Source organism: Coregonus lavaretus (genome assembly GCF_964263955.1).
Source record: "Coregonus lavaretus genome assembly, contig: HAP1_SCAFFOLD_1052, whole genome shotgun sequence".
Taxonomy (NCBI): Eukaryota; Metazoa; Chordata; class Actinopteri; order Salmoniformes; family Salmonidae; genus Coregonus; species Coregonus lavaretus.
Window position 1 is genome coordinate 106,077 of NW_028163263.1, and position 26,638 is coordinate 132,714.

The window sequence follows — 26,638 nt, forward strand, 5'->3', positions numbered from 1 at the left end:
TCTGCCATTGCCATCTAGTGCTGAGCCCACAATACAACAGCGGAGTGCACAGATCAATACTTTTTTTGTGAGTGTAATATGTGTGTGTGTGTGTGTGTGTGTGTGAGTGACATAATAGCACTGATTGTAAATCACTGTTTATATGTGTGTTTACTCTAAGGAGCCTTTGAATGCATGTGTGATAGATGTACAAACCTGGTGTGTGTGCGTGTGGTTGTGTGTGTGTGGGCATGCGTGTACATCAGATAAACCAGCCTCTCTGTAATGCCCTCCAGGTGGCGCCCTAACCTAGAGATGTATATCAGGGAACTCGCTGAGCGTTTGTTTATGGAAGGAAACTATTAAAGTGTCGAGTGGAGAATTAAGGTCCTGGGCAGGGGGTAACAGAGGAACAGGGGAGGGGGTTTGGTGAAAACAGAGGATGTCAAAAGTTTCCGCTCTCTCTCCCTCAAATCTCTTCCTCCCCTCCCTTCTCCTAGATCTGTGAACCTCTCTCTCTGTCTGTCCGTCCCTCTCTCTCGCTCTCCCTCTCTCCCTCCCTCCTTCCCCAGCCCAGCTGTCCTCCAGGGGGGAGAAGGAGAGGGAGAGAACCACAGATCACAATCATCAGAAGGAAAAGAGGAGAGGAAAGCAAACCTGGTCAATACATAAGGCTGGAAGGTGGTGGTAGTGTAGTGACGAGGTGTTGATCTGAGAAGCAGACAGGCAGGGATCACAACCACGTCTGTTTGTCTCCCTGTCTGTCTACCTGTCTGTCTGTCTGCCCCATGGTAAGCATGAAGACATTAGCCATGTATGAGTTCACTGAGGGGTTATGTAAACCCAACCTAGTACAGCTCAGCCCAGCTCAGTGCTGTGATCAGATCAGCACCACTGGGGCTGTGTCCCGAATAGCTATCTATTCCCTATGGGCCCTAGAAAAAAGTAGTCCACTATATAGGGAATAGGGTGCCATATGGGACGTACCACTGGATCTCAGAGAGGGAATCAGAAACAGAAAGCCAGCGGCGGAGCAGACACACAAACCCTACTGTCAGAAAGAAGGCAGGGTCTCATTAATGAATCCACCCACGTGGCAGTTCACCCCCCTTCCCTCCCCTCCCCTCCCCTCCTCCTCACCCGACCCTGCTGGAATCACACAACACACAGCTCACACAGATTACAAGGCCCTGTCTTCACTTCACTGTACTAACTCTCTCTTTTCTTTACTTCTTTCTCCCCCCCCCCCCCATCTCTCATATAAATCTCAGCTTCTCTCTCTCCCCCCTCACCCTCTCTTTCTCAATCCGACATGGAGTTAAATGTTTATTCTATGGATCTAAACTTATGCCATGTTCCCCGCTAATCAGCTGGTAGCAGGAAGACAAAGAGGCCAATGTAGAGCATGTTGGGAGACATGGGGTACAGAATGGAAGGGGCGTGGAGGCCAAAAATAGAGAACAGGGGAAATGCGGGGGTGGGGGGGGGGGGGTCGGAACAGGGGCTCGGTCCAAACTCAGCCCCTCTTTCCTCTCTGCTCCTCTGACCTACTTTACAGTACCAGTGGGACCCAGACCCAAATATGCACCCTATTACCTATTTAGTGCACTACCTGTGACCTACTTTATAGGTAATAGGATGCCATTTGGGACGCAGGCCAGATCCACAGTGCAGAGCAGACCTCCTACCCCCTACCTGGGACAGACTTGCCTGTTACTCAGTGCAGCTAGGGGTCTGGAGACTAGCGCTACTGCAACGATCAACACTACAGTGACCACTACTGGACTGCACCGCTACAGCAATAACTACTGTTTTATCAGCAGTATAACAAATGACAACCACAGTTACAACTTGTCTTAGAACAACAACAACTAAGCTGAAAACAACAACAACAACTAGAGTTCAATTATCTGATAACAACTGCGGCAGAGCAACTAACTACAGTATAGTACAACATCAACAACAACAACAGGCAGGTAGCTTAGCGGTTAAGAGCGTTGGGCCAGTAAACGAAAGGTCGCTGGTTGGAATCCCCAAGCCGGCTAGATACAAATCTGTCGATGTGCCCTTGAGCAAGGCACTTAACCCTAATTGCTCCTGTAAGTCGCGCTGGATAAGTCTGCTAAACGACTAAAATGTCAAAAGAAATGTACATGTATACAACAACAGTAGAGGTAAGAAGTAGCAGAAGGAGCTTTTACAAGTACAACAAGTAGCAGGGAACGACTCGCGAGCACAATGCTGCTGTGCGCTTTGTCTTTTCCCATCCAGGAGAACCGAACGGTAATGAGAACCAGACTGTTAGGGGTCGGCGAGGAAAGCCAAGCTCTATCTGCGTCCCAAATGCCACCCTGTTTCCTTTATAGTGCACTACTTTTGACCAGGGCCCATAGGGTTTCCCATAGGGTTCTGGTCAAAAGTAGTGCACGATGTAGCATGGCTAAAGCGTTATCCTCTGTACTGATTGAATGGGAATTCACCTGGGAATACGGCAGGGAACGAGAGAGGGAAGGAGAGAGAGAGAAAAGCTTTGGAGGCACATCTACTGTATGTGTCACTGCTAATGCACTCAAATCTAGCTTCATTACCTTGATACTGAAAGTCATAGGCTTCATCCCAAATGACAGCCGATTACCTTCACAGAACACTACTTTTGACCAGGACCCTGGGTGACATTTGGGACGCAGACATATTGTTCCAAAACAACACACGTGATGTGAAAGAATACAACATGCCACTAGGATTATGGGTATAATGGAGATCTCGTCGCCGCCGTACGCATTAGCATTTATTTGCTTTGCATAGCCGTTTATCCATGTTGTTACACATTACAATATTTCCCATTTGATCCATTTACACAGCTGGCTGTGGTCCCCAGGACAGTTAGGATAAGTGCCTCCAGCTTTCAGTACAGACCAAATGAGCCACACACACACACACATACTCTATCCTGGCTAAAGTATAGACCATGTCCTCACACCCTGACAGAGCCCCACACACTCTACGAGACTCCTGCCCTAAAAACGCCCACACAACGCCCCAAGCCTGGATAGAGGTCCCAAGCCTGGATAGAGGTCCCAAGCCTGGATAGAGGTCCCAAGCCTGGATAGAGGTCCCAGCTGCACTGAGCACTTTTCCTCATGGTTCCTCTCTTTTACATATATTATTCTCTCTTGCTCTCCCTCCCCTCCTCCTCCACCCCCGCTTTCTTTTCTCTTATTCTTTTTACAGATCCTCGTTGAGCTCTCTGCCCAGAGTTACACACACACACCGCCAGCATGGAGCCACAGAGACTGAGTGCAAATCCCAAACAGAGTAGAAGAGACACAAAACCCTCTGACTCTCAACATAATATCAGTTCACAGAAGTGTGACAGCATTATTCATCTCTCTCTCTATTGTTCCCTCTGCCTTTTAAGTCAGCGGATCCTTTCTCTACTTATTGTTTATTTTGCCTGGGTAGAGGGGGACGTTGTTTCCCCGGGGGCGTTCATCAGCGTGGCACCTCCCTGAGTCTGTCAGCTGGAAGTGGCATTGGCGCCGGGCCAGGGGGGCTAGGGTTTTGATGGGGCGCACATCTCTTCACACACACAAGGACCACGAGCCCAGTTGAACTCTCTCTGCCCAGGCAGGGGGCAGAGAGGGCTTAATTATTGCCACCGCTGCAAAAAATATGATGTACATTTTTTTATGCCGAGACAGCAATGCACCCTCTCCCCCCTTGGGGAAACACTGCCCTCTCTAACAGTTTCTGTGCTTCTATGACATGTTCACCTGTTCCAACATGTAGGCTACATAAGAAAATACTTTTGGGAAACACACACACAATCATATCCCAGCTGGGCTGTGTGTGCTGATCAGTATGTATGTGCTGTTATGCCAACTCATGTTCATCCAGCGTGCCAATGCTGTTGGCACTGCCGACACTGCCCTGCCTGCCATCACTCTGCCACCCTGCCACACCAGCAGCCTGTGGCTCAGCAAAGGTTGGCATCGGAGAGACTGGCACACACACACACACACACACACACACACAAACACACACACACACACACACAGGGTCACTGGTTGGGGCCTTGGCCTGGGTGTCTTAGCTACAGGGGCTGTGAGCGAGGTCTGTTGACGTTGTCCAATCAGCAGAGTCCTCTTTAGCCCCTGCCCAATCAGAACAATTCCCCTCCCTGTCCAATCAGCAGAGTCTTTATACTGTGCAATTCTGCTGAGTATAATCAACAATGAGCAGCAGGGCTCAACCTGTGTGTGTGTGAGTGTGTGTCTATACACATTTATGTGTTTGTGTGTCCCTCTCGGAGTGTGTGCTCTGTGCTGGTGCTGAGCTGCTAGTGCATTCAGTATGCATAGAGCAGAGGAGCTGTAATGGCAGCAGCAGGACCAGCAGCATACTCCGGCCTCCTACTGCACTCAGGAATGCAGCGAGTCCCTCCCGAAGCCCTAAGCGCTCTGGAGAGAGAACTCACTCATCAACGTCCCAAATGCACCCTGTTCCCTACATAGTGCACTTTCAACCAGAGCCCTATGGGCAGATCTAAAAGTAGTGGTGCCCTGGTCAAAAGTAGTGCACTATGTAGGGAATAGGGTGCCATTTAGGATGCATACAAAGCAGAACAGTCTTAAGGGCTATTCTTGGAGTCCGATATGGATTCCCCCCCATCCCCCAGAAAGCCTCTTTAGATTGTGGTATCTTTTGGAGTCAGGGTGTATGTAAAACTGGTAGGGGCGGGAAAGGGGCTGTGTGTGCGTCCGTCCGTGAGAGAGACAGAGACAGGAGTGTGTGAATGTGTGTCTCTCTCTGTGCATGTGTGTGTGTGTGGGGGGGGGGGGGGGGGGCGGGGGGGCTGTGCTCTAGACAGAGTGGATAGGGTTTTGTCCAGGCAGGCAGACAGGGGTGAAAGCTAAGCTTTAATGAAGTATAGCCTGGTCAGCAGTGGCTGAATGGCGCGAGCCCACAGCTTCTAAACACACTCCATACAGACTATTGTAAAGCTCCACCAGCACAATGCCATGCAGCTCAAGTCTCTCTCTCCACTCTCCCTCGCCCCTTCCCCTCTTTACCCATTGGGTTTGGTAGTCTGCCATCAGAGTTCATCCCCTAAAACAAACACACACGCAGCGTCGAACAGGGATTAGAGCGCCTAGCTACGGGATATTGAGAGGTACACACACACACTAACAGAAACACCTAGGGTGTTTCTCAAAAGGCATACTTGCGTGCTCCGAGCACGCAAATTGGAGCATGGAGGGCACTTCTCGAATGCGTACTCAGTTTGTACATATTTTTGAGGCATGCATCGATGCAAGCTTCAACGGAAAGTATGCAAAGAAATATGATGCAACCACGTAACAATTATGCTACATTTCTTGAAATCAATGCGGTATTATTTGAGCTGAAGCGAGAGAAAATACACTCTGACTTCGGAATGACATTTTGCCTATTTACATCTCATATGTTGCCTGACTACAATATTTTATATTGATACGTTAATAAATACATGCTGTGTGAATTTTGGCATGTTTACCTGCCTAAGTACTGTATATCCCAAGCCCATAATAAGTCAATAGGGCTAACTGGCTATCTACTAGTACTATTAGCTAGCCAGATAGCCATGAAGAATTTACATCTACAGTATATTGCATAATATTAGTTTTAGGTCATGTTTGCCTGTTAAACTATCTGGTTAGCTACATTATTACGATTTACATATAGCTAGCTGATAGTTATGAAGTAACACGGTTGCTTTGTGTATATCTTGTTTCATCTCTATTGCCATTGTTGTCCTGGATGGAAGACGGTTCAGTGAATGGGTAAGTCCACAGTAAGTCAATAGGGCTAACTGGCTAGCTAGCTAGCCACAAAGAATTGGTCGCTACCCACAAAAAATGTACATCTACCTTGCATAACATTAGTTTTAGGTCATTTTTGCATGTTTAACTAGTTGGCTAGCTAGATTATTAAGATTCACATATATCTAGCTGATAATTATGAAGTAAAATGTTTGCTTTGTGTATATCTTGTTTCATCTATTGTTGAAATTGTCCTGGCTGGAAGAAGGTTCAGTGAATGGGGAGGTGAAGCGTGAGGTAATACAGTAGGGGGAGTGCGAGTGCTTCTCAAATGTATTGTTTTATGCATTCTCCATACTCTCGTCCTCACAAGGACGTACTCAAGAGAACGTGGTCGGAGAATGCACTCGGAGCATGAGCGTGTGGAGCACGGTAGTATGCATATTGAGAAACACCCCTAGACTCATATGGTCAGGGGAGATACACACACACACACACACAGCTAAGATCCTTGTGCATGGCACCAGTCCCCCCCAGTGAGATCACACAGAGTTCAAACATTGGGGCGATTCAGCCATGAAAATAAAAAAGGAAAACACTGTCATTTCTGACCTCTGACAAGCTCCAGTTCTCTCTGCTGCCACTTCTTTTCTCTCCTTTATTTCTCTCTCTTTCTCTCTCTTTCTCTCTTTCCTCAATGAGGCATTCAGGGGGAGAGACATATCCACGCCGTACATGGTTCCAAACATGTCAGAGTGAGTCTGCGGTTCAGTCATAACACAAGTCAAAGAGCCATTCATTTCCCATAATCCCCATCTCTATTCTTTTCAATGGCGTACAAAAACTGTTGACAGCGACATAAGCAATAGCCACCCACTAGAGTCCGATACAACCACTGTTACACACTATAGGGCCGACCCGACCCAAACCTTACAGTGCGGGCTCGGATATTTCTTCTCACATCGTTATTTCAAGCACGGTTCCAGCAACTATGGTGGATGTGTACCCAGGCCAGCCCAGTACAGCTCTTCTTGACTCAGCACTGTTTGGCTAAGTAGTGTGAAAAGGGTCAAAGGGATGATATTTATTCAGTGTAATCACACCTGACCCAATGACCTGTCCAGGAAGAATCTATGAGCTCCAGTTATAACCCTACCCAGGTTCCTGTACTGTATGTGTCATATTTGTGAGGAGGTCAATATTTGGAGGGTGTAGCATCAGTCTCGGAGTAGCAGTCAGTAGGAGGGGGAAACATGGGAAAAGAGGTTAGACAGAAATAAAGAAACAGTGAGTGTAACTTTTTTTCTAATGTAACATTGTGCTTTGGCAATGTATCAATATGTAATTCCATTCAGGCAAATTGAAATTGATATTGACTGAGCACACAGACAGTGCAAGCACAATCACCTTGCTACACGCTTCATTCAAAACGACTGAATCTGCAAAATCCACACTACACTCTCTGTGACACAGATCGACATCCTGTTGACGTGAGATTTGACAAGTACACTCACCCACTTTGACACTCTACAGTACATCAGCCATATAGCACAGGAACCAACTAACTACTCTTCAGGCCAAGGTGATATTTTGTCTGCGTCCCAATTGGCACCCTATTCCCTATACAGTGTGTTACTTTTGGTAACAGTGGAACCATGTACGGCATAGTGGGTGTGTGTATGTGTCACAAAAGCAGTGCACTAAATATGGAATAGGGGGTCATTTGGGATGCAGACTTTGTGTAAGCGGATGAACATTGTAAAAAAGACCTGTAAGTGCCAGTGCAGAGCCTTGCCCCCTGACTGAAGGTAAGGACAAGACATCAGGGTGATGTTCATTAGGCACCAAACTAAATAAAATTGGACTGAAACAGGGAGGGAATAACTGAACTTGTTTTCCGCTGCAAAACTTTTTGTTATGGTGTGCACCAATGAATACAACCCAGGCTGGATGGGATGGTAGAATGGTTGTTATATTAATGGCATCGGTTTTCACAGTCCCAGTGAGCCTGTATAGCTATGTAGGTAATGGTCTGGTTTCTCCCTCACAGAGCTGGGACACAGCTGCTCTATCCACTACTGAGCAAACAGACAGACAGACAGACAGGCAGATAGACAAACAGGCCACCACCACACATACATCTAGAGCAGACAGATCTGCATGGACCACCACCACACATACATCTAGAGCAGACAGATCTGCATGGACCACCACCACACATACATCTAGAGCAGACAGATCTGCATGGACCACCACCACACATACATCTAGAGCAGACAGATCTGCATGGACCACCACCACACATACATCTAGAGCAGACAGATCTGCATGGACCACCACCCCACATACATCTAGAGCAGATAGATCTGCATGGACCACCACCACACATACATCTAGAGCAGACAGATCTGCATGGACCACCACCACACATACATCTAGAGCAGACAGATCTGCATGGACCACCACCACACATACATCTAGAGCAGACAGATCTGCATGGACCACCACCACACATACATCTAGAGCAGACATATCTGCATGGACCACCACCACACATACATCTAGAGCAGACAGATCTGCATGGACCACCACCACACATAGTCCTAGAGCAGACAGATCTGCATGGACCACCACCCCACATACATCTAGAGCAGACAGATCTGCATGGACCATCACCACACATACATCTAGAGCAGACAGATCTGCATGGACCACCACCCCACATACATCTAGAGCAGACAGATCTGCATGGACCACCACCACACATACATCTAGAGCAGACAGATCTGCATGGACCACCACCCCACATACATCTAGAGCAGACAGATCTGCATGGACCACCACCCCACATACATCTAGAGCAGACAGATCTGCATGGACCACCACAACACATACATCTAGAGCAGACAGATCTGCATGGACCACCACCCCACATACATCTAGAGCAGACAGATCTGCATGGACCACCACAACACATACATCTAGAGCAGACAGATCTGCATGGACCACCACCCCACATACATCTAGAGCAGACAGATCTGCATGGACCACCACCACACATACATCTAGAGCAGACAGATCTGCATGGACCACCACCACACATACATCTAGAGCAGACAGATCTGCATGGACCACCACAACACATACATCTAGAGCAGACAGATCTGCATGGACCACCACCACACATACATCTAGAGCAGATAGATCTGCATGGACCACCACCACACATACATCTAGAGCAGACAGATCTGCATGGACCACCACCACACATAGAACTAAAGCAGTCATATCTGCATGGACCACCACCACACAGACCTAGAGCAGACAGATCTGCAAGGACCATCACTGCCAGTACAGACAGACAGACACTGATTGAAGAGCCCTTTGGGGCTTTGGTTCATAATAATCCATTGGTCAGTTTTACATGGTGGCAGGCAGGCAGATGGACAGTGGTCACTCCCCTAATTGCTTTGTGTGGGATTGAGTCCCTCTCACGCTGTTGGTCTGGTTTATAAGCTTGTTTGGGTTCCCCTCTCCAAAAACACAGCTTATGTAAGGAAATGGCAGTGCTGGCATGCAATATGCAACAACAGGCCTCATTCATATTGCAAAGCAATCTGGGACTAAGGGGAATAGTGGAATAGCTACTCTCCCCCATGTGTTACGATCTACTAGTTCTACAGATGCTAGCTTTAATTGGCAGAGTGCTTGATTTGTCGGACTCGGAATGGCAGGAATTCGGGAAACTAAATGACTGCTGGGCCTCGGAGTAGAGGGTACTGGAGCTTGGCCTTGCATGTGCAGGCAGACAGAGAGGCAGGCACACAGACACACACACAGATACACACACACTAGAGAGAAGGGTATGGTGTATCAGGATGAGCCAGAAGCATGGTCCAGTACAGAATGTTGATGTGGCCCAGAGAGATTAGATAGAGACACACAGTCACACAGTATCGGATGGGAACAGGGTTGGCACTGGTGTAGGTGACACAGCTCTGTGACACACACGTCATGTGGTTTAAGAGGCAGCAGCGTGTGTGTGTGTGTCTCTCTGTGCATGTGTGTGTGTGTGTGTGACAGCGCTGTCATCAAAGAGTTAACCTTGCTGACTGCTAAAACATGACTTCCTGCTATGCAGACAAAGGCCACGCACACAGACACACCATCTGCGTACCAAATGGCACCTTGTCCCTTATATAGTGCACTACTTTTGACCAGGGCCCATGTTGCTCTGGTCAAGAGAAGTGCACTATGTAGGGAATAGGGTGCCATTGGGACACTGCCACACCATTTAACGAACCCAGAGGACCAGTGAAATACCACAACAAACAAGCACATGATGAAAGATTTAGCTGCCCTCAGAACAATGATTAACAAGTCAGACATTTTCAGGAAACTATATCCAGGATTGTAAAAACACAAATACATACTCACTAACAACATCAGACACATGCATTCAGACAAAAGGACGGACAGACAGACAGACTTGCACACTATCGCACACACACACACACAGGGTACAGTGTGTGTTTGGAGGTGGATAATTAAGTATCTCTGAGCAGTAGGAGACTGAGGACATGCTCCTCAGGGAGGGGAGGAGCTGAGATAGACAAACTGATAGCTATCATCTCTCTCCTTCTTCTCTCTGGAGCTGGGACCCAAGCCTCAGATAACTTGTGATGTCTGACCCAAAATACCCCCCCATACCACCTCAAGCAGGTCTAATCAGAGACGTGTGACTGCCATCTCATCCCGGCCCTACTGACATCACCACATTCTATTCATTCGTCTAAGAGACAGGGGAAGATAGAGGGAAAGGAGTGCCATAAACCCAAAACAATATATTCTATGGCTTCTATTCTGGGCCTCCATGCTCAGTGCTCCGGGGTGAAGCGTCCCCTAGGTACAGATCTAGGATCAGCTTCCCCTACCCTAATCCTAACCTTAACCATTAGTGGGGGAAATGCTAAACTGACCCAAGATCAGTGTCTCGGGGCAACTTCACCCTACACCGCAGTCTACCGGCGCCACAAAGACAAGTCGACCATCTCCTCTATGGCCAGAGCTTCTCTGATCATCAGGAGAGTGAGAGAAAGAGAGAAGAAGAAAAGATAGAGGCGAAAACGACAAGGAAAAGTATCTTGTTACGATTACAACTACATTTCAACGTGTGTATCTGACAGCGTGAGAGAACCAAAGTTGAACCAGATGTCCTGTAGATAGGACGTGTAGCTGTAGGGAGGAGGAGGGATTTGAGATGAGTCAAAGTCATACAAACATTTCCTTAGTTACATTCCATCATAATTGAGCCCTCTCTGTAGCTCTCTCACAGCATTGGCTGGACAGGGTCTGTGTCCCAAATGACAATCAGACTATGCCTGAGGATTGGTGAGAACCAGACTCAGTCTAACTGTCTGAGACCAAAAGCTTGGGGCCCTGGTCAAAAGTAGTGTACTATATAGAGGATAAGGTGCCATTTGGGACGCACACAGCCACAAAGTAATGACCAGGCATTGGTTATAAATAGGCCCCTGACAAACAGCTGATTTTGGTCAGACAGTGAGACTTTGAGTCTGGTTCACTGATCCTCAAACAGTCTAAACGCAAACTCTTAAACTCCAAATGCATGTGCAGTATAAGGTGGTCCATCCTTGCCATGGCAGACCCGGGATTCGAGCCCAACCACAACGTACTCCGGAAGCTAGCGTACTAACCACTAGCTTACCAAATTCATGGTTGTGGTAGGCCATGGGCGACACTATTACAAGCCTCTACTAAGGAAGGCAGTAACGATGCTTACTTAGCCATCCACTACACACGCATTTATGTGGGTAGCTTTATACATGTTTATACACTATCAAAACAGTAGGTGTTCCTACTACTTCAAAAACAACCCCAAGTGGCATTCATGTAACCATCAGATCCTCCTCTCCACCCTCTCCGAGCTGGGCATCTCCGGCGCGGCTCACTCTTGGATTGCGTCCTACCTGACCGGTCGCTCCTACCAAGTGGCGTGGCGAGAAGCTGTCTCCGCACCACGTGCTCTCACCACTGGTGTCCCCCAGGGCTCAGTTCTAGGCCCTCTCCTATTCTCGCTATACACTTGGCTCTGTCATATCCTCACATGGCCTCTCCTATCATTGCTACGCTGACGATACACAACTAATCTTCTCCTTTCCCCCTTCTGATAACCAGGTGGCGAATCGCATCTCTGCATGTCTGGCAGACATATCAGTATGGATGACGGATCACCACCTCAAGCTGAACCTTGGCAAGACGGAGCTGCTCTTCCTCCCGGGGAAGGACTGCCCGTTCCATGATCTCGCCATCACGGTTGACAACTCCGTTGTGTCCTCCTCCCAGAGTGCGAAGAGCCTTGGCGTGACCCTGGACAATACCCTGTCGTTCTCCGCTAACATCAAGGCGGTGACCCGATCCTGCAGGTTCATGCTCTACAACATTCGGAGAGTACGACCCTGCCTTACACAGGAAGCGGCACAGGTCCTAATCCAGGCACTTGTCATCTCCCGTCTGGATTACTGCAACTCGCTGTTGGCTGGGCTCCCTGCCTGTGCCATTAAACCCCTACAACTCATCCAGAATGCCGCAGCCCGTCTGGTGTTCAACCTTCCCAAGTTCTCTCACGTCACCCCGCTCCTCCGCACACTCCACTGGCTTCCAGTTGAAGCTCGCATCTGTTACAAGACCATGGTGCTTGCCTATGGAGCTGTGAGGGGAACGGCACCTCCGTACCTTCAGGCTCTGATCAGTACCTACACCCAAACGAGGGCATTGCGTTCATCCACCTCTGGCCTGCTGGCTCCCCTTCCTCTGCGGAAGCATAGTTCCCGCTCAGCCCAGTCAAAACTGTTCGCTGCTCTGACACCCCAATGGTGGAACAAGCTCCCTCACGACGCCCGGACAGCGGAGTCACTCACCACCTTCCGGAGACATTTGAAACCCCACCTCTTTAAGGAATACCTGGGATAGGATAAAGTAATCCTTCTACCCCCCCCCCCCCCCCCCCCTTAAAAATTTTTTAAAAAAATTGTAAAGTGGTTATCCCACTGGTTATAGGGTGAATGCACCAATTTGTAAGTCGCTCTGGATAAGAGCGTCTGCTAAATGACGTAAATGTAAAAATGTAAATGTAAATGTAAAGAAAACTGCTCCGGGCTGAAGTTCTCTGGGTGCAGATCTAGGATCAGCTTCCCCTCCCCCAATCCTAACATTAACCATTAGTGGGGAAAATGCTAAACTGACCCAAGATCAGCGTCTAGAGTCAACTTCACCCTACACACAGATGATGACTACAGGGCAAACAGACGAAGTGTAACCAGTCAGGCAAGTCCTCATGCTCTGGCGCAGAGTGATGATGCGTCACGGAGAGGGAGCTGAGCTGGGATGACAGCAGCTCGCTTCCAACCACCAAACCACCAAATTGAGCCTCTCTGGTTGATACACATTCTTAGTTCTGCATCCCAAATGGCACCCTATTCCTTACATAGTACACTTCTTTTGGCCAGAGCCCTATGGGAACCCTATAGGCTCTGGTCAAAAGTAGTGCACTATATAGGGAATAGGGTGCCATTTAAGACATATCCGTAGCTCTGAGACTCAGAGATATAGATATAGACAGGGACCCAGGGCATGGTAGTAGTAGTAGTACCACATCAGCACATGGTCGGTAACACACCAGCTAGACTGTCTGAGCCCTCTGGAACTGAATGACGCGACTGGTGACCGTGGAACATGGGGTGAACTGGCGGTCACTGCTCTGTCTGTCTGAGTGTGCGTCTGATGACTGTTCTTTCTTTCTGTCTGTCTGTCTGTCTGAGTGAGTGAGTGTCTGTCTGACTGTTGATCCTCCGTCTGTCTGTCTGTCTGTCTGTCTGAGTGAGTGAGTGTCTGACTGACTGTTGATCCTCCGTCTGTCTGTCTGTCTGTCTGTCTGTCTGTCTGTCTGTCTGTCTGTCTGTCTGTCTGACTGTTGATCCTCCGTCTGTCTGTCTCAGTCAGTCAGATGCACTGCGGTATAGAATTGTTAATAACTTTCGATTCTTGCCACCAGAGACGTTGATGGAGAGCTTACTGCGAGTGTGTGTGTGTGTTACTCCCACATGGGATGACATTTAGAGGGTTTAGCAGGAGAAACCCGCAGCACCTCATCATCTCAATAACACACTAAAGAGCCCTCGCTCCCTCCATCCCTCCCTCCCTCCCTTACATACTCATCCTCTTCTCCTACTCCCTCTCACCATAATTACGAGTGGAGGGAATTCCTCTGCTCTCTCAATCTGTGGCTTCGTCCCAAATGGTACCCTATTCCGTATTTCGTGCACTACTTTTGACCAGGGCCCACAGAGAATAGGGTGCCATTCGGGACGAACCACATGTTTAACACCAATATTCTCTATATGTACAGTATTGTATTGCTCCTGTCACTTTTTTCAATCTAACATTAGATTTCATGCTATCGTGTGTATATTTTACCCTATAGGCATTTTCCATTCGGGTCACAAGTCACTGTGTCTACTGTGTTACATAGTGCAGCAGTGAAGGAGGACAAGCCCCCAGCAGAGAGAGAGAGGAGAGAGAGAGTAGAGAGAGATGAGAGAGAGAGTAGAGAGAGGAGAGTGTGTGTGTGTGTGTGTGTGTTTTTACTATCCTTGTGGGGACCAGAAGTTCTCAAAAGGATAGTAAGACAAGGACAATTCTGACAAGTGAGGACATTTCGCCCCACAAGGAAAAACGCTATTTTAGGCTTAGGGGTTAGGTTTAGGATTAGGGTTAGAATTAGGGTTAGAGTTAGAATTAGGGTTAGGGGTTAGAGGTTTAGGTTAAGGAAAATAGGAGTTTGATTGGGAATCAATTAAATAGTAAAACAAACATGTTTGTGGTGTGGAAGAGCAGAGGAGAACCTTTCAGAGTCCTATGGGTCGAGGTTTGGACTGGACCAGACCCAGTTAGAGAAACCACGCTGCTCTGGCATCCTGTTGCCATCTCTCTCTCACACACACACACCACTGAGGGAAAGGGAGAGGGTCAGAGAGAGAAAGAGAGCAGTCTGCATACAGATGTGGTGGGAGAGCAGTGGCATTCCTCTCGTCATCCCCCCCTCCACTCCTCCTCCCACAGCGAGAGAGAGAGATCAACCCCCCAGAGTGAGTGGAGAGACGAGGGCCCTGTCACTGAGTTACTGAGCTCTTTTCATGAGGGGACACAGAGGGAGAACAGATTAGAGGAGTAGGGAGGAGAGGTGAGGGAGGAGAGGATAGGAGGGGAGAGGAGGAGAGAAGAGAAGAGGAAAGGAGTGGAGAGGAGAAGAGAAGGGAGGACAGGAGAAAAGAACAGAGGAAAGGGAGGGGAGGAGGGGGGGTCATACACATCTGCACATCCTGCCCTACCCCCCTCCTCCTTCTGCCCTTTCCCCTGTTCTTTTCCCATCTCTGCTCCCGAGGCATGCAGTGAGAGAGGGCAAGAGAGAGACAGACAAAGGGGAGGGCAGAAAGAACAACGTAGAGAGAGATGAAAGGAGAGGGGCTCACACAGTCACACTGACAATGTGCAGGGGACAAAAACAGACTAAAGAGCATGGAATCCAGAAGAGCGGGAAGAAAAAGGAAAATCATTTTTGACCTATTAAGAGTTTTGTGGCCTTTCCTTATATACAGATGTAGGATCTTAATTTGAGCCAGTTTGCTACAGCAGGAAAAGAATCCTGCAGCATTATTATTCATGAGCATTTCTGAAGGAATTGATAAATCTTTCCGTAAGCCTAAAATACACTACAAGCTTAAAATGTCCTGCATTGCAGGAAAGTACTCCTGCAACAGGGTGATCAAATTAAGTTCCTTCATCTGTACTATGGCTACTTGGAAGATGCTGTGGGTTTTCTGCCTCAGCCTGGCAGCCAAAGAACACACACTGGTCTCGTGACAGTCAGTCATCCCGTCACTCCGTCAGTCAGTCAGTGCATCCTAGTCTTGGCCTGCCCATTCCAATACAGCCCTGCCAGATCAGGAAACAAGCCAGCATCGTTAGACACATGGGGAGAGGGTGTGTACGCTCCCAAGTGGGCACACAAGGGGCAGGAGGGCAGCAGAGATTCCGTGTCTGAGTCCCAAATGACACCCTATAGTGCTCTACTTTCGACCCAGAGGCCTATGTGGCATCTCTGTATATATATCTGTCTCTGGGTCAAAGGCAGTGCACTATATAGTGATACTAGGGTGTCTTTTGAGATTTGGCATTTGGTCTGGCATGGCATGGTTCCCAGGCATCCTCTGGGAATCGTCTGGGCATAGGGCAGGTTGAACACAGCAGGTAGGCATGGCCTCTAGATGACTGACAGCTGTCACCTAGTTACCATTTCCAGATCGTGATGACGGAAGAGGACTCAGTCCAAACAATGACAATCTGGTACCAGCACACACACAAACGCATGCACACACGCACGCGTGCGCGCACAAACACACACACACAGCCTGAGCAAACCCAGAGAACGACCCATGTGTTGGAGCTGTATAGGCCGCAGGACAGGACTGAGAAAAACAGAGAGAGGAAAAATAGAGGGGAAAGCCAATGTGAGACAGGCAGTGCAAATGAAGAGGTGCCAAGAGGGAAAGAGAGAGAGGGGGGGGGGGGGGGTAGAAACAAAAAGAGAGAGAGAGGGAAAGAGTGCGAGAGAGAGAGAGAGAGAGAGAGAGACGAAGAGAAAGAGAAAGATAGAGACGAAGTGAGAGAGAGAGAGAGTCATTCCATGTCATTTCAGCAAGCCATGACACCAACCATCTCAGATTGATCTGAAATCATTTTTATAGTTACAGATCGATAAGATTAGCATTCCTGCAACTTTATTTTGTTGAAATATAATTTGAACCCTAACAACGAGTATACCAGTGGAGGCTGGTGGGAGGAGCTATAGGAGGACGGGCTCATTGTATTGGCTGAATGGAATAAATAGAATGGTATCAAACACATCAAACATATGGAAACAACATGTTTGACTCTGTTCCACTGATTCCATTCCAGCCATTACAATGAGCCGTCCTCCTATAGCTCCTCCCACCAGCCTCCACTGGAGTATACAGTATAAGTTCTATATGTCTGACAAGTAGTATGGCGCTGCGGCTCGGAGTATTGTTTCTTCATCCTATGTTATATATTCTCAGTGAATTTGGTGATGGTTTTTAACCCATGATCAGAGAAATTAGTCGTTGAAGTTGTTAGGTTTATGTCCAATCCTACATCCTGATATTACCAGGTTCTGACCACTAGATGGTGCTGTTTCTACTATTAGGTGATATTTATTTTAAAGAATCCCACTCCCCTCAATGTTAAAAGGATAGTTCACCCAAATTACACAATTACATACTGGTTTCCTTATTCTGTAAGCAGTTTATGGACAAGGTATGACAGCAACCCATGCTTTGGTTTTGTTTACCTGGCCACTGTTTTAAATGCTAACTTTTTAGCATGTGTGGCACAAATCCAATACAAGTGAATGGTACCTATTTGAAACAGTGGAAAACAAAACCAATGCATGGATTGCTGTCATATCTTGTCCATAGACTGCTTACAGGGTAAGGAAACCATCTATCCCTCTAACATTGAGGGGGGATTCTTAAAAATACAAAAACATCACCTGGAACTGCACCATCTAGTGGTCAGAACCTGGTAATATCAGGATGCAACTTCAATGACTAATTTCTCTGAACAGGGGAGAATACTTGTCAAACATAGAAAACTGGTTCTATATAGTCGCTGTTGGGGTGGGACTGGCATGGGGTATGGAGGGTCTGTGGATGGCTTTTTACCATTTCTTTGGATTCCTCATGTCTAACTCATTGTTAGAAAAAAGTTTGGTCCAAATCAGATGTTAGGTACAATATTTATTTAATTTTATATGAATCCTATAAATTAAATTTGGGTGCAATCAATTAGCTTAATTTCTCAGATATCAAATTATATTTCAACAAAATAATGTTGCAGGGAAGCCAATCTTATCTGTTTCTAACAACAGAAACAATTTCAGAACAATCTGGATGGTGGGTGTCAAAATCCTCATTATTGTGCTTTTTGAGGTGGAAGATCTGTGAGAGAGAGGGATAACGGGAGGGATAGATGGAGAGTGTCTCACGCCCCAGTGAACGATCCCCCATAGGGCCTGATTCTGGGTTCCTTTAACAACACAAGACTTACTCCTTTATTCCAGCTGTCCCTCACTCTAAAGATGCCTGGTACAGAATCTCTCTCTCAGTTTACTTCCTGAATTGACTGACTTCAATTCCAATGGACCCTAATCCTGGCTGGACTGTTCCCTCCATAGAATTACACATATAACAAATTATTATAGGACCTCTATGGTCCCCTCCCCCATAGAAATATAATCTAGATAATATTGATATGCCTTCCCCTCCTCCTGTCCACTGGGCTGATGAGACAGTGAAGCTGATCAGCCTCAGGAGGCACATGACCCAGCAGGCCCTATGGGAAAAGATGGAGGGTGGCACTGCCCTTTATCTTGGTTCATCTGCAGGGAAACTAGTCATTAGGGATGTGCATCTTTCCCTTTCAAGACAATTCAATATGTACAGTGGCTTGCGAAAGTATTCACCCCCCTTGGCATTGTTCCTATTTTGTTGCCTTACAACCTGTAATTAAAATGGATTTTGGGGGGGTTTGTATCATTTGATTTACACAACATGCCTACCACTTTGAAGATGCAAAATATTTTTTATTGTGAAACTAACAAGAAATAAGACAAAAAAACAGAACTTGTGCATGCATAACTATTCACCCCCCCCAAGTCAATACTTTGTAGAGCCACCTTTTGCAGCAATTACAGCTGCAAGTCTCTTGGGGTATGTCTCTATAAGCTTGGCACATCTAGCCACTGGGATTTTTGCCCATTCTTCAAGGTAAAACTGCTACAGATCCTTCAAGTTGGATGGGTTCCGCTGGTGTACAGCAATCTTTAAGTCATACCACAGATTCTCAATTGGATTGAGGTATGGGCTTTGACTAGGCCATTCCAAGACATGTAAATGTTTCCCCTTAAACCACTCGAGTGTTGCTTTAGCAGTAACCTTACGGTCATTGTCCTGCTGGAAGGTGAACCTCCGTCCCAGTCTCAAATCTCTGGAAGACTGAAACAGGTTTTCCTCAAGAATTTCCCTGTATTTAGCACCATCCATCATTCCTTCAATTCTGACAAGTTTCCCAGTCCCTGCCAATGAAAAACATCCCCACAGCATGATGCTGCCACCACCATGCTTCACTGTGGGGATGGTGTTCTCGGGGTGATGAGAGGTGCTGGGTTTGCGCCAGACATAGCGTTTTCCTTGATGGCCAAAAAGCTCAATTTTAGTCTCATCTGACCAGAGTACCTTCTTCCATATGTTTGGGGAGTCTCCCACATGGGTTTTGGCGAACACCAAACGTGTTTGCTTATTTTTTTCTTTAAGCAATAGCTTTTTTCTGGCCACTCTTCCGTAAAGCCCAGCTCTGTGGAGTGTACGGCTTAAAGTGGTCCTATGGACAGATACTCCAATCTCCGCTGTGGAGCTTTGCAGCTCCTTCAGGGTTATCTTCGGTCTCTTTGTTGCCCCTCTGATTAATGCCCTCCTTGCCTGGTCCGTGAGCTTTGGTGGGTGGCCCTCTCTTGGCAGGTTTGTTGTGGTGCCATATTCATTCAATTTTTTAAATAATGGATTTAATTGTGCTCCGTGGGATGTTCAAAGTTTCTGATATTTTTTTATAACCCAACCCTGATCTGTACTTCTCCAAAACTTTGTCCCTGACCTGTTTGGAGAGCTCCTTGGTCTTCATGGTGCCGCTTGCTTGGTGGTGCCCCTTGCTTAGTGGTGTTGCAGACTCTGGGGCCTTTCAGAACATGTGTATTTATACTGAGATCATGTGACAGATCATATGACACTTAGATTGCACACAGGTGGACTTTATTTAACTACTTATGTGACTTCTGAAGGTAATTGGTTGCACCAGATCTAATTTAGGGGCTTCATAGCAAAGGGGGTTAATACATACAGTTGAAGTCGGAAGTTTACATACACTTAGGTTGGAGTCATTAAAACTCGTTTTAATGACTCCAAACTATAGTTTTGGCAAGTCGGTTAGGACATCTACTATGTGCATGACACAAGTAATTTTTCCAACGATTGTTTACAGACAGATTATTTCACGTATAAGTCACTGTATCACAAATCCAGTGGGTCACAGGTTTACATACACTTAGTTGACTGTGCCTTTAAACAGCTTGGAAAATTAAATTGGAGTCAATTGGAGGTGTACCTGTGGATGTATTTCAAGGCCTACCTTCAAACTCAGTGCCTCTTTGCTTGACATCATGGGAAAATCAAAAGAAATCAGCCAAGTTCAGAAAAATAATTGTAGACCTCTGGTTCATCCTTGGGAGCAATTGCCAAACGCCTGAAGGTACCACGTTCATCTGTACAAACAATAGTACGCAAGTATAAACACCATGGGACCATGCAGCTGTCATACCGCTCAGGAAGGAGATGCGTTCTGTCTCCTAGAAATGAACGTACTTTGGTGCGAAAAGTGCAAATCAATCCCAGAACAACAGCAAAGGACCTTGTGAAGATGCTGGAGGAAACAGGTACAAAGGTATCTATATCCACAGTAAAACTAGTCCTATATCGACATAACCTGAAAGGCCGCGCAGCAAGGAAGAAGCCACTGCTCCAAAACCGCCATAAAAAAGACAGACTACGGTTTGCAACTGCACATGGGGTCAAAGATCATACTTTTTGGAGAAATGTCCTCTGGTTTGATGAAACAAAAATAGAACTGTTTGGCCATAATGACCATCATTATGTTTGGAGGAAAAAGGGGGTGGCTTGCAAGCCGAAGAACACCATCCCAACCGTGAAGCACGGGGGTGGCAGCATCATGCTGTGGGGGTGCTTTGCTGCAGGAGGGACTGGTGCACTTCACAAAATAGATGGCATCATGAGGAAGGAAAATTAGGTGGATATATTGAAGCAACATCTCAAGACATCAGTCAGGAAGATAAAGCTTGGTCGCAAATGATTCTTCCAAATGGACAATGACCCCAAGCATACTTCCAAAGTTGTGGCAAAATGGCTTAAGGACAACAAAGTCAAGGTATTGGAGTGGCCATCACAAAGCCCTGACCTCAATCCTATAGAAAATGTGTGGGCAGAACTGAAAAGGCGTGTGCGAGCAAGGAGGCCTACAAACCTGACTCAGTTACACCAGCTCTGTCAGGAGAAATGGGCCACCTTATTGTGGGAAGCTTGTGGAAGGCTACCCGAAATGTTTGACACAAGTTAAACAATTTAAAGGCAATGCTACCAAATATTAATTGAGTGTATGTAAACTTCTGACCCACTGGGAATGTGGTGAAAGAAATAAAAGCTGAAATAAATAATTCTCTCTACTATTATTCTGACATTTCACATTCTTAAAATAAAGTGGTGATCCTAACTGGCCTAAGACAGGGAATTCTTACTAGGATTAAATGTCAGGAATTGTGAAAAACTGAGTTTAAATGTATTTGGCTAAGGTGTATGTAGATATTCCATTAAAAAAATCAGCAGTTTCCAGCTACAACAGCCATTTACAACATAACAATGTCTACCTTGGTGTCCACATCACCAACGAACTATCATGGTCCAAACACACCAAGACAGTCGTGAAGAGGGCACGACAAAGCCTATTCCCCCTCAGGAGACTGAAAAGATTTGGCTTGGGTCCTTAGATCCTCAAAAAATTCTACAGCTGCACCATCGAGAGCATCCTGACTGGTTGCATCACCGCCTGGTATGGCAACTGCTTGGCCTCCGACCGCAAGGCACTACAGAGGGTAGTGCGTACGGCCCAGTACATCACTGGGGCCAAGCTTCCTGCCATCCAGGACCTCTATACCAGGCGGTGTCAGAGGAAGGCCCTCAAAATTGTCAAAGACTCCAGCCACCCTAGTCATAGACTGTTCTCTCTGCTACCGCACGGCAAGCGGTACCGGAGTGCCAAGTCTAGGTCCAAAAGACTTCTCAACAGCTTCTACCCCCAAGCCATAAGACTCCTGAACAGCTAATCATGGCTACCCGGACTATTTGCACTGCCCCCCCACCCCATCCTTTTTACGCTGCTGCTACTCTGTTAATTATTTATGCATAGTCACTTTAACTCTACCCACATGTACATATTACCTCAATTACCTCAACTAGCCGGTGCCCCCGCACATTGACTCTTTAACGGTACCCCCCTGTATATATAGCCTCCCTACTGTCACTTTATTTTACTTCTGCTCTTTTTTTTTCTCAACACTTTTTTTGTTGTTGTTTTTATTTTTACTTTTTTGTTAAAAATAAATGCACTGTTGGTTAAGGGCTGTAAGTAAGCATTTCACTGTAATGTCTGCACCTGTTGTATTCGGCGCATGTGACCAATAAAATTTGATTTGATTTGATTTGACTGTATTTCTGATCAATTTGATATTATTTTAATGGAATTTCTTTTGCTTTTCTTTCAAAAACAAGGAAATGTCTAAGTGACCCCAAACTTTTGAATGGTAGTGTATGTGTGTGTGTGTGTGTATATGTGTGTGTGTGTGTGTGTGTGTGTGTGTGTGTGTGTGTGTGTGTGTGTAGTACTCTGCAGTCTTGGCACAACTAGTGGGCAATGACCTGTCATAATGAAAGTGAGTCACTGGGTTTTCCCACTCCTCTATAATTGTCACTGCCCCTAGTACAGATCTAGTATCACCTTCCCCTCCCCCTATTCTAACCTTAACCATTACTGGGCAAAATGCAATACTGACCCAAGATCAACATCTAGGGGCAACTTCACCTTAAACCATAATTGTCATCTCAGAGCTGTGGTGGCAGTAACGTTAGGACTTGATGTGTCAGCCAGGGTGACAGATACCGCAGAAACATTTCTACCACCTCACACATTTGACAGATGTACTGATAAAAGCAGAGAGAATAGCATAGAACCCATAGTGAAGATCTGCAACAAAAATATTGATTGAAAATAAAATGAGAGGTGAGAAAGATAGGGGAGAATTGAGAATCCAAGCTGAGATATTAGTATGCCCCTCAAGCACAACACACTTGCACACATGCCAGCCCTATAGGTAGGCACCAGTGGCGGTCGGTGCCATTTAAGATGAGGGAGGAAAATACTTTTTTTCATGAGCATGGCCTTATTTCCATTACAGCATATTGGATGACTGTCATTCATATTCCTTTCACCCAGCTCAATGTAACATCGATAGGTTTAGGCTACTACATAACACTCTAATTTTCCCTATACCCATCATGAGGTTGCTACAACCTAGCCTACGAATGAAAGTTTACAACATAGGTGCATAGGTCGAGAGAAAGATTGGAGTAATCAAGGTGACAGACAGTGACACATTCAATACCGCCTTGCACACTCTTGCCTGCATCTAGCTGATATAGGATGTAATCATTAGTCCAACAGTTGCAAACAAGAATGTTTATCCCCGTTTTGTTCCGTCTGCTTCTGTTTAAGAAACGTTTTTAAACAGAATCAGCGGAATGATTACAGCCCTGATCACCCGTAAACACAGTTCACGTTCGTAGCAGTCACATACAAACAGCATGATCACTTTGCTCATTGTATATTCCTTCTCGGATCTACACGCTCCCATCCTTTCACCTTTTCCCTTCGCTTGTGGACTGTGACCAGGCAAAAAATCATTTCCAAGCCAAACCTTCATGCCATAACCGCTATCCGCTACACACAGCCTACATTGTTGTCTCCATATCCGCTAACGTCATAGTCAACATTGCTACTAGAACTAACTCATTAGCAAACAATCATGCAGTCATGCAGTACAGCAAGCACTTTAGCAGTTCCACCGGCGGGCCCCGTTGGCAATAATTTTATAAAACCAAAAGCTTACCTTAACTTGGAAGAGTTCCAGTGTTGGATAGCCATGGCCAGCTAGCTAACATAGCATCCCTCTCTGTTTGAGCCAGGTGTTTGATTAGGCTAAACTAGCTAGCTGCATTCGCTAGCTAAGTAAATGAAAGTGAAAAGAATACAACAAAATATAGCTCTCTCTCTCTTGCGTCTCCTTCATTTTTAAATAAATACATTTGTTCAAAACTGTTCAGCTATTGATATTCTCTCTCTTTGAGTCAACTACTCACCACATTTTATGCACTGCAGTGCTAGCTAGCTGTAGCTCATGCTTTCAGTACAAGATTAATTCTCTGATCCTTTGATTGGGTGGACAACATGTCAGTTCATGCTGCAAGAGCTCTGATAGGTTGGAGGACGTCCTCCGGAAGTTGTCATAATAATTACTGTGTAAGTCTATGGAAGTGGTGAGAACCATGAGCCTCCTAGGTTTGTATTGAAGTCAATGTACCCAGAGGAGAACTGAAACTAGCTGTACTCCGGCTACACCATTGTGCTACCCCAGAGTGCTGTTGTGGCTCCTGTAGACATCCATTGCAAAACAGTGTGTTTTAATCAATTGTTTGGTGACATATGAATATATTTAGTATAGTTTTATCTAGAAATTATAACTTTTTAAATATTTCACTATTTTTATTTTTGGTCCTACCCTTCCTCCTCTGAGGAGCCTCCACTGGTAGGTACTACACACACACCTGCCAGAGCCAATTCATCTTAATTAAATGCCAATCCAGCCAACATTTGTGAATGGGTGGGGTAAAATAGGCTATGTTGTCTCACCCCATCCTCCCCTTTTGCACCGCTGTTTTTTCTTTACACACAACTGGGCTGATGTTACTACGTCTTCAGAATCCTCTGCTCGAGGCAGGAGGGCATTTCCCGCGGAAAGCCAAGGACTAGGCTACAACCAGGTCCGTTATTTATTTATTTCCACGAGGCAGCATGGAAAATACCGAAAACCACTAGAGAATACGCGGCTGCTTCGATTTGTAGCAGCACATCTCGATACATTTAAAACGTTGAGGTGAGCAACGTTAAGGATACGCATTCACAAACCATGACCCATATCCTCCTCAAATGCAACATTGTAGCCCATTTAAGGAAATCCTTTACATGAATGCAACATTGTCTCTCGCAGCATCAAGACAAACTCCCCTTCACCGCAAACATGCAGGAACATCACAGTTTATCACAATTCAAATTTACCAGCTGTGTTCATTCAACCCAAATCGCGTCAACCCAATTCTGAATGTCAGGATCAGGGCGCAATGGTGCGGTTCGCATCTCCAACAATCAATTCACACTCAATGGGTGGCTCTAGGCTATCTAGCGTCATTGTAGGGTACGGGGGAAACGGTGAGGGGGAAAACCTACACATTGAGCTCTACAATATAGGCCTCCTCAGCATTACTGAAGAAGGTGCAGTGGTAACCTTTGTTTTTCCCCATTGACTCACCGTCACTGCCGAATGCCTGACAGCATTGGATGCCGTCTGCCTTATCTCCGCCGCACTCCCGGGCTTGAGCAGGTTCTTCGTGAATCTCCGGGTCGATTCCGCTGCCATTTCAGAACGGTCAACACTATTCCTCTGGTTCAAGCGCCGCCGTTCGCCCAGATTTACAACGCGTTTGTCTATTGTAAATCCAACGCATACGCCAGCGACGGCTCTGCTCCCCTCCTTGTCTCGTTGCTGCGCCTACTAGGCTACTAGTACTACACAGCAGCCCTGCTTGCGTAGGCTACAGATGCCTATTCAGCGAGATTCTACCAATGCCCGTGCGCTACAGAGTCAAAGGAAGCGGAACTAATGGCCTATCTCCTCCAAGGCAAGCCCAACGAGACCACATGCGGCCAACCCTGGTCTGCAAGAAGCCTTTGAAATATTAACGTTTTAGTCATTTAACATAGGCTGGACTTTCCCAAACATAGTACGCCCAAACCCCACTATTGATGAGGATTATCTGTTGCTGCATGCAAGTCTTCGAAATGTTCAAATTGGTCATAAAACAACATTCTAAAGGCCTGCAATAACAGTGAACATTATGTCCATAATTTGGCCTCTGCCACAGGCCTAGACCAGGCCAAGGAGAGAAATCTAAGAGAATAACCTCCAGAATGTCATTAACTCATCAGCAGTCCACTCAGGACCATGGTTGGAGGGGAGGGTGGGAAAATGGTCACACAGCGACCTATTGTGGTGGAATAGGCTAGTGCTAGTCAGTCATTAATGGTCGTTTGTTTTCTATAGGCAGCATTATCATAATATGCTACACACCGCCTGTGGCATGGTTGCAACATTGTTGGGCACTATACTGTATATCTACATTGAATACAAGCCATCGTCGGATATGATCAATATGCCTATCTGGTATTTTCGCATTGAACCATTAACCAATACCAAGGCCTACTTTGCATTAATGATAATGTTAGCTGGCTTTCAGTAAGGAAATATAAACGCAAAAATGGCATTAGGCCTACACATTTGACAAGTCCAAATCATGCCTTATGTCCTTCTGAAAACACGATGCCCATATGATTAGGGCAATCCAATGGACATCTATTCGTCCACTCTTGTCCTTCTCGTGCTTCTGCGCAAAGCATTCAAGTGAACTATCCGCGGCTGTTAAAATGTCCAGATTTTTTGGTTTCTTGGGCAGCTCAGGTCCCTAGAGAAAGAGTCTGGATTGCAAAGTGAGGACAAATCGATATTCACGTGGGGGTTTCCAGTCGCCAAAATAGCCCTGGAGATCTAGATAATAGACTTCATCATAGGCCTATCATTTGCCTTTGGTAATTGATGGGAAATGTGTCTTCCATGGAGATCTTGGCAGATAAGCCCCATGGAGAGTTGTATTTTACCTAATGGCAACAGAGCAGAAATCTGCATACGAAGG

At 46.3% G+C, this 26,638-nt stretch overlaps 1 protein-coding gene across 1 annotated transcript in view; it reads right to left on the bottom strand.

Moving 5' to 3' along the window:
• LOC311118339 (dedicator of cytokinesis protein 10-like) overlaps nt 1–25,329 on the bottom strand; it is a gene marked incomplete at its 3' end in the record, with an annotated part of 131,212 nt that extends 105,883 nt beyond the window's left edge. Inside the window, exon 1 of the mRNA XM_084193150.1 lies at nt 25,201–25,329. Coding sequence (XP_084049276.1) covers nt 25,201–25,308 — 108 coding nt within the window. The remainder of the gene's footprint in view (nt 1–25,200) is intronic.
• Between the last annotated feature and the right edge of the window lie 1,309 nt (nt 25,330–26,638).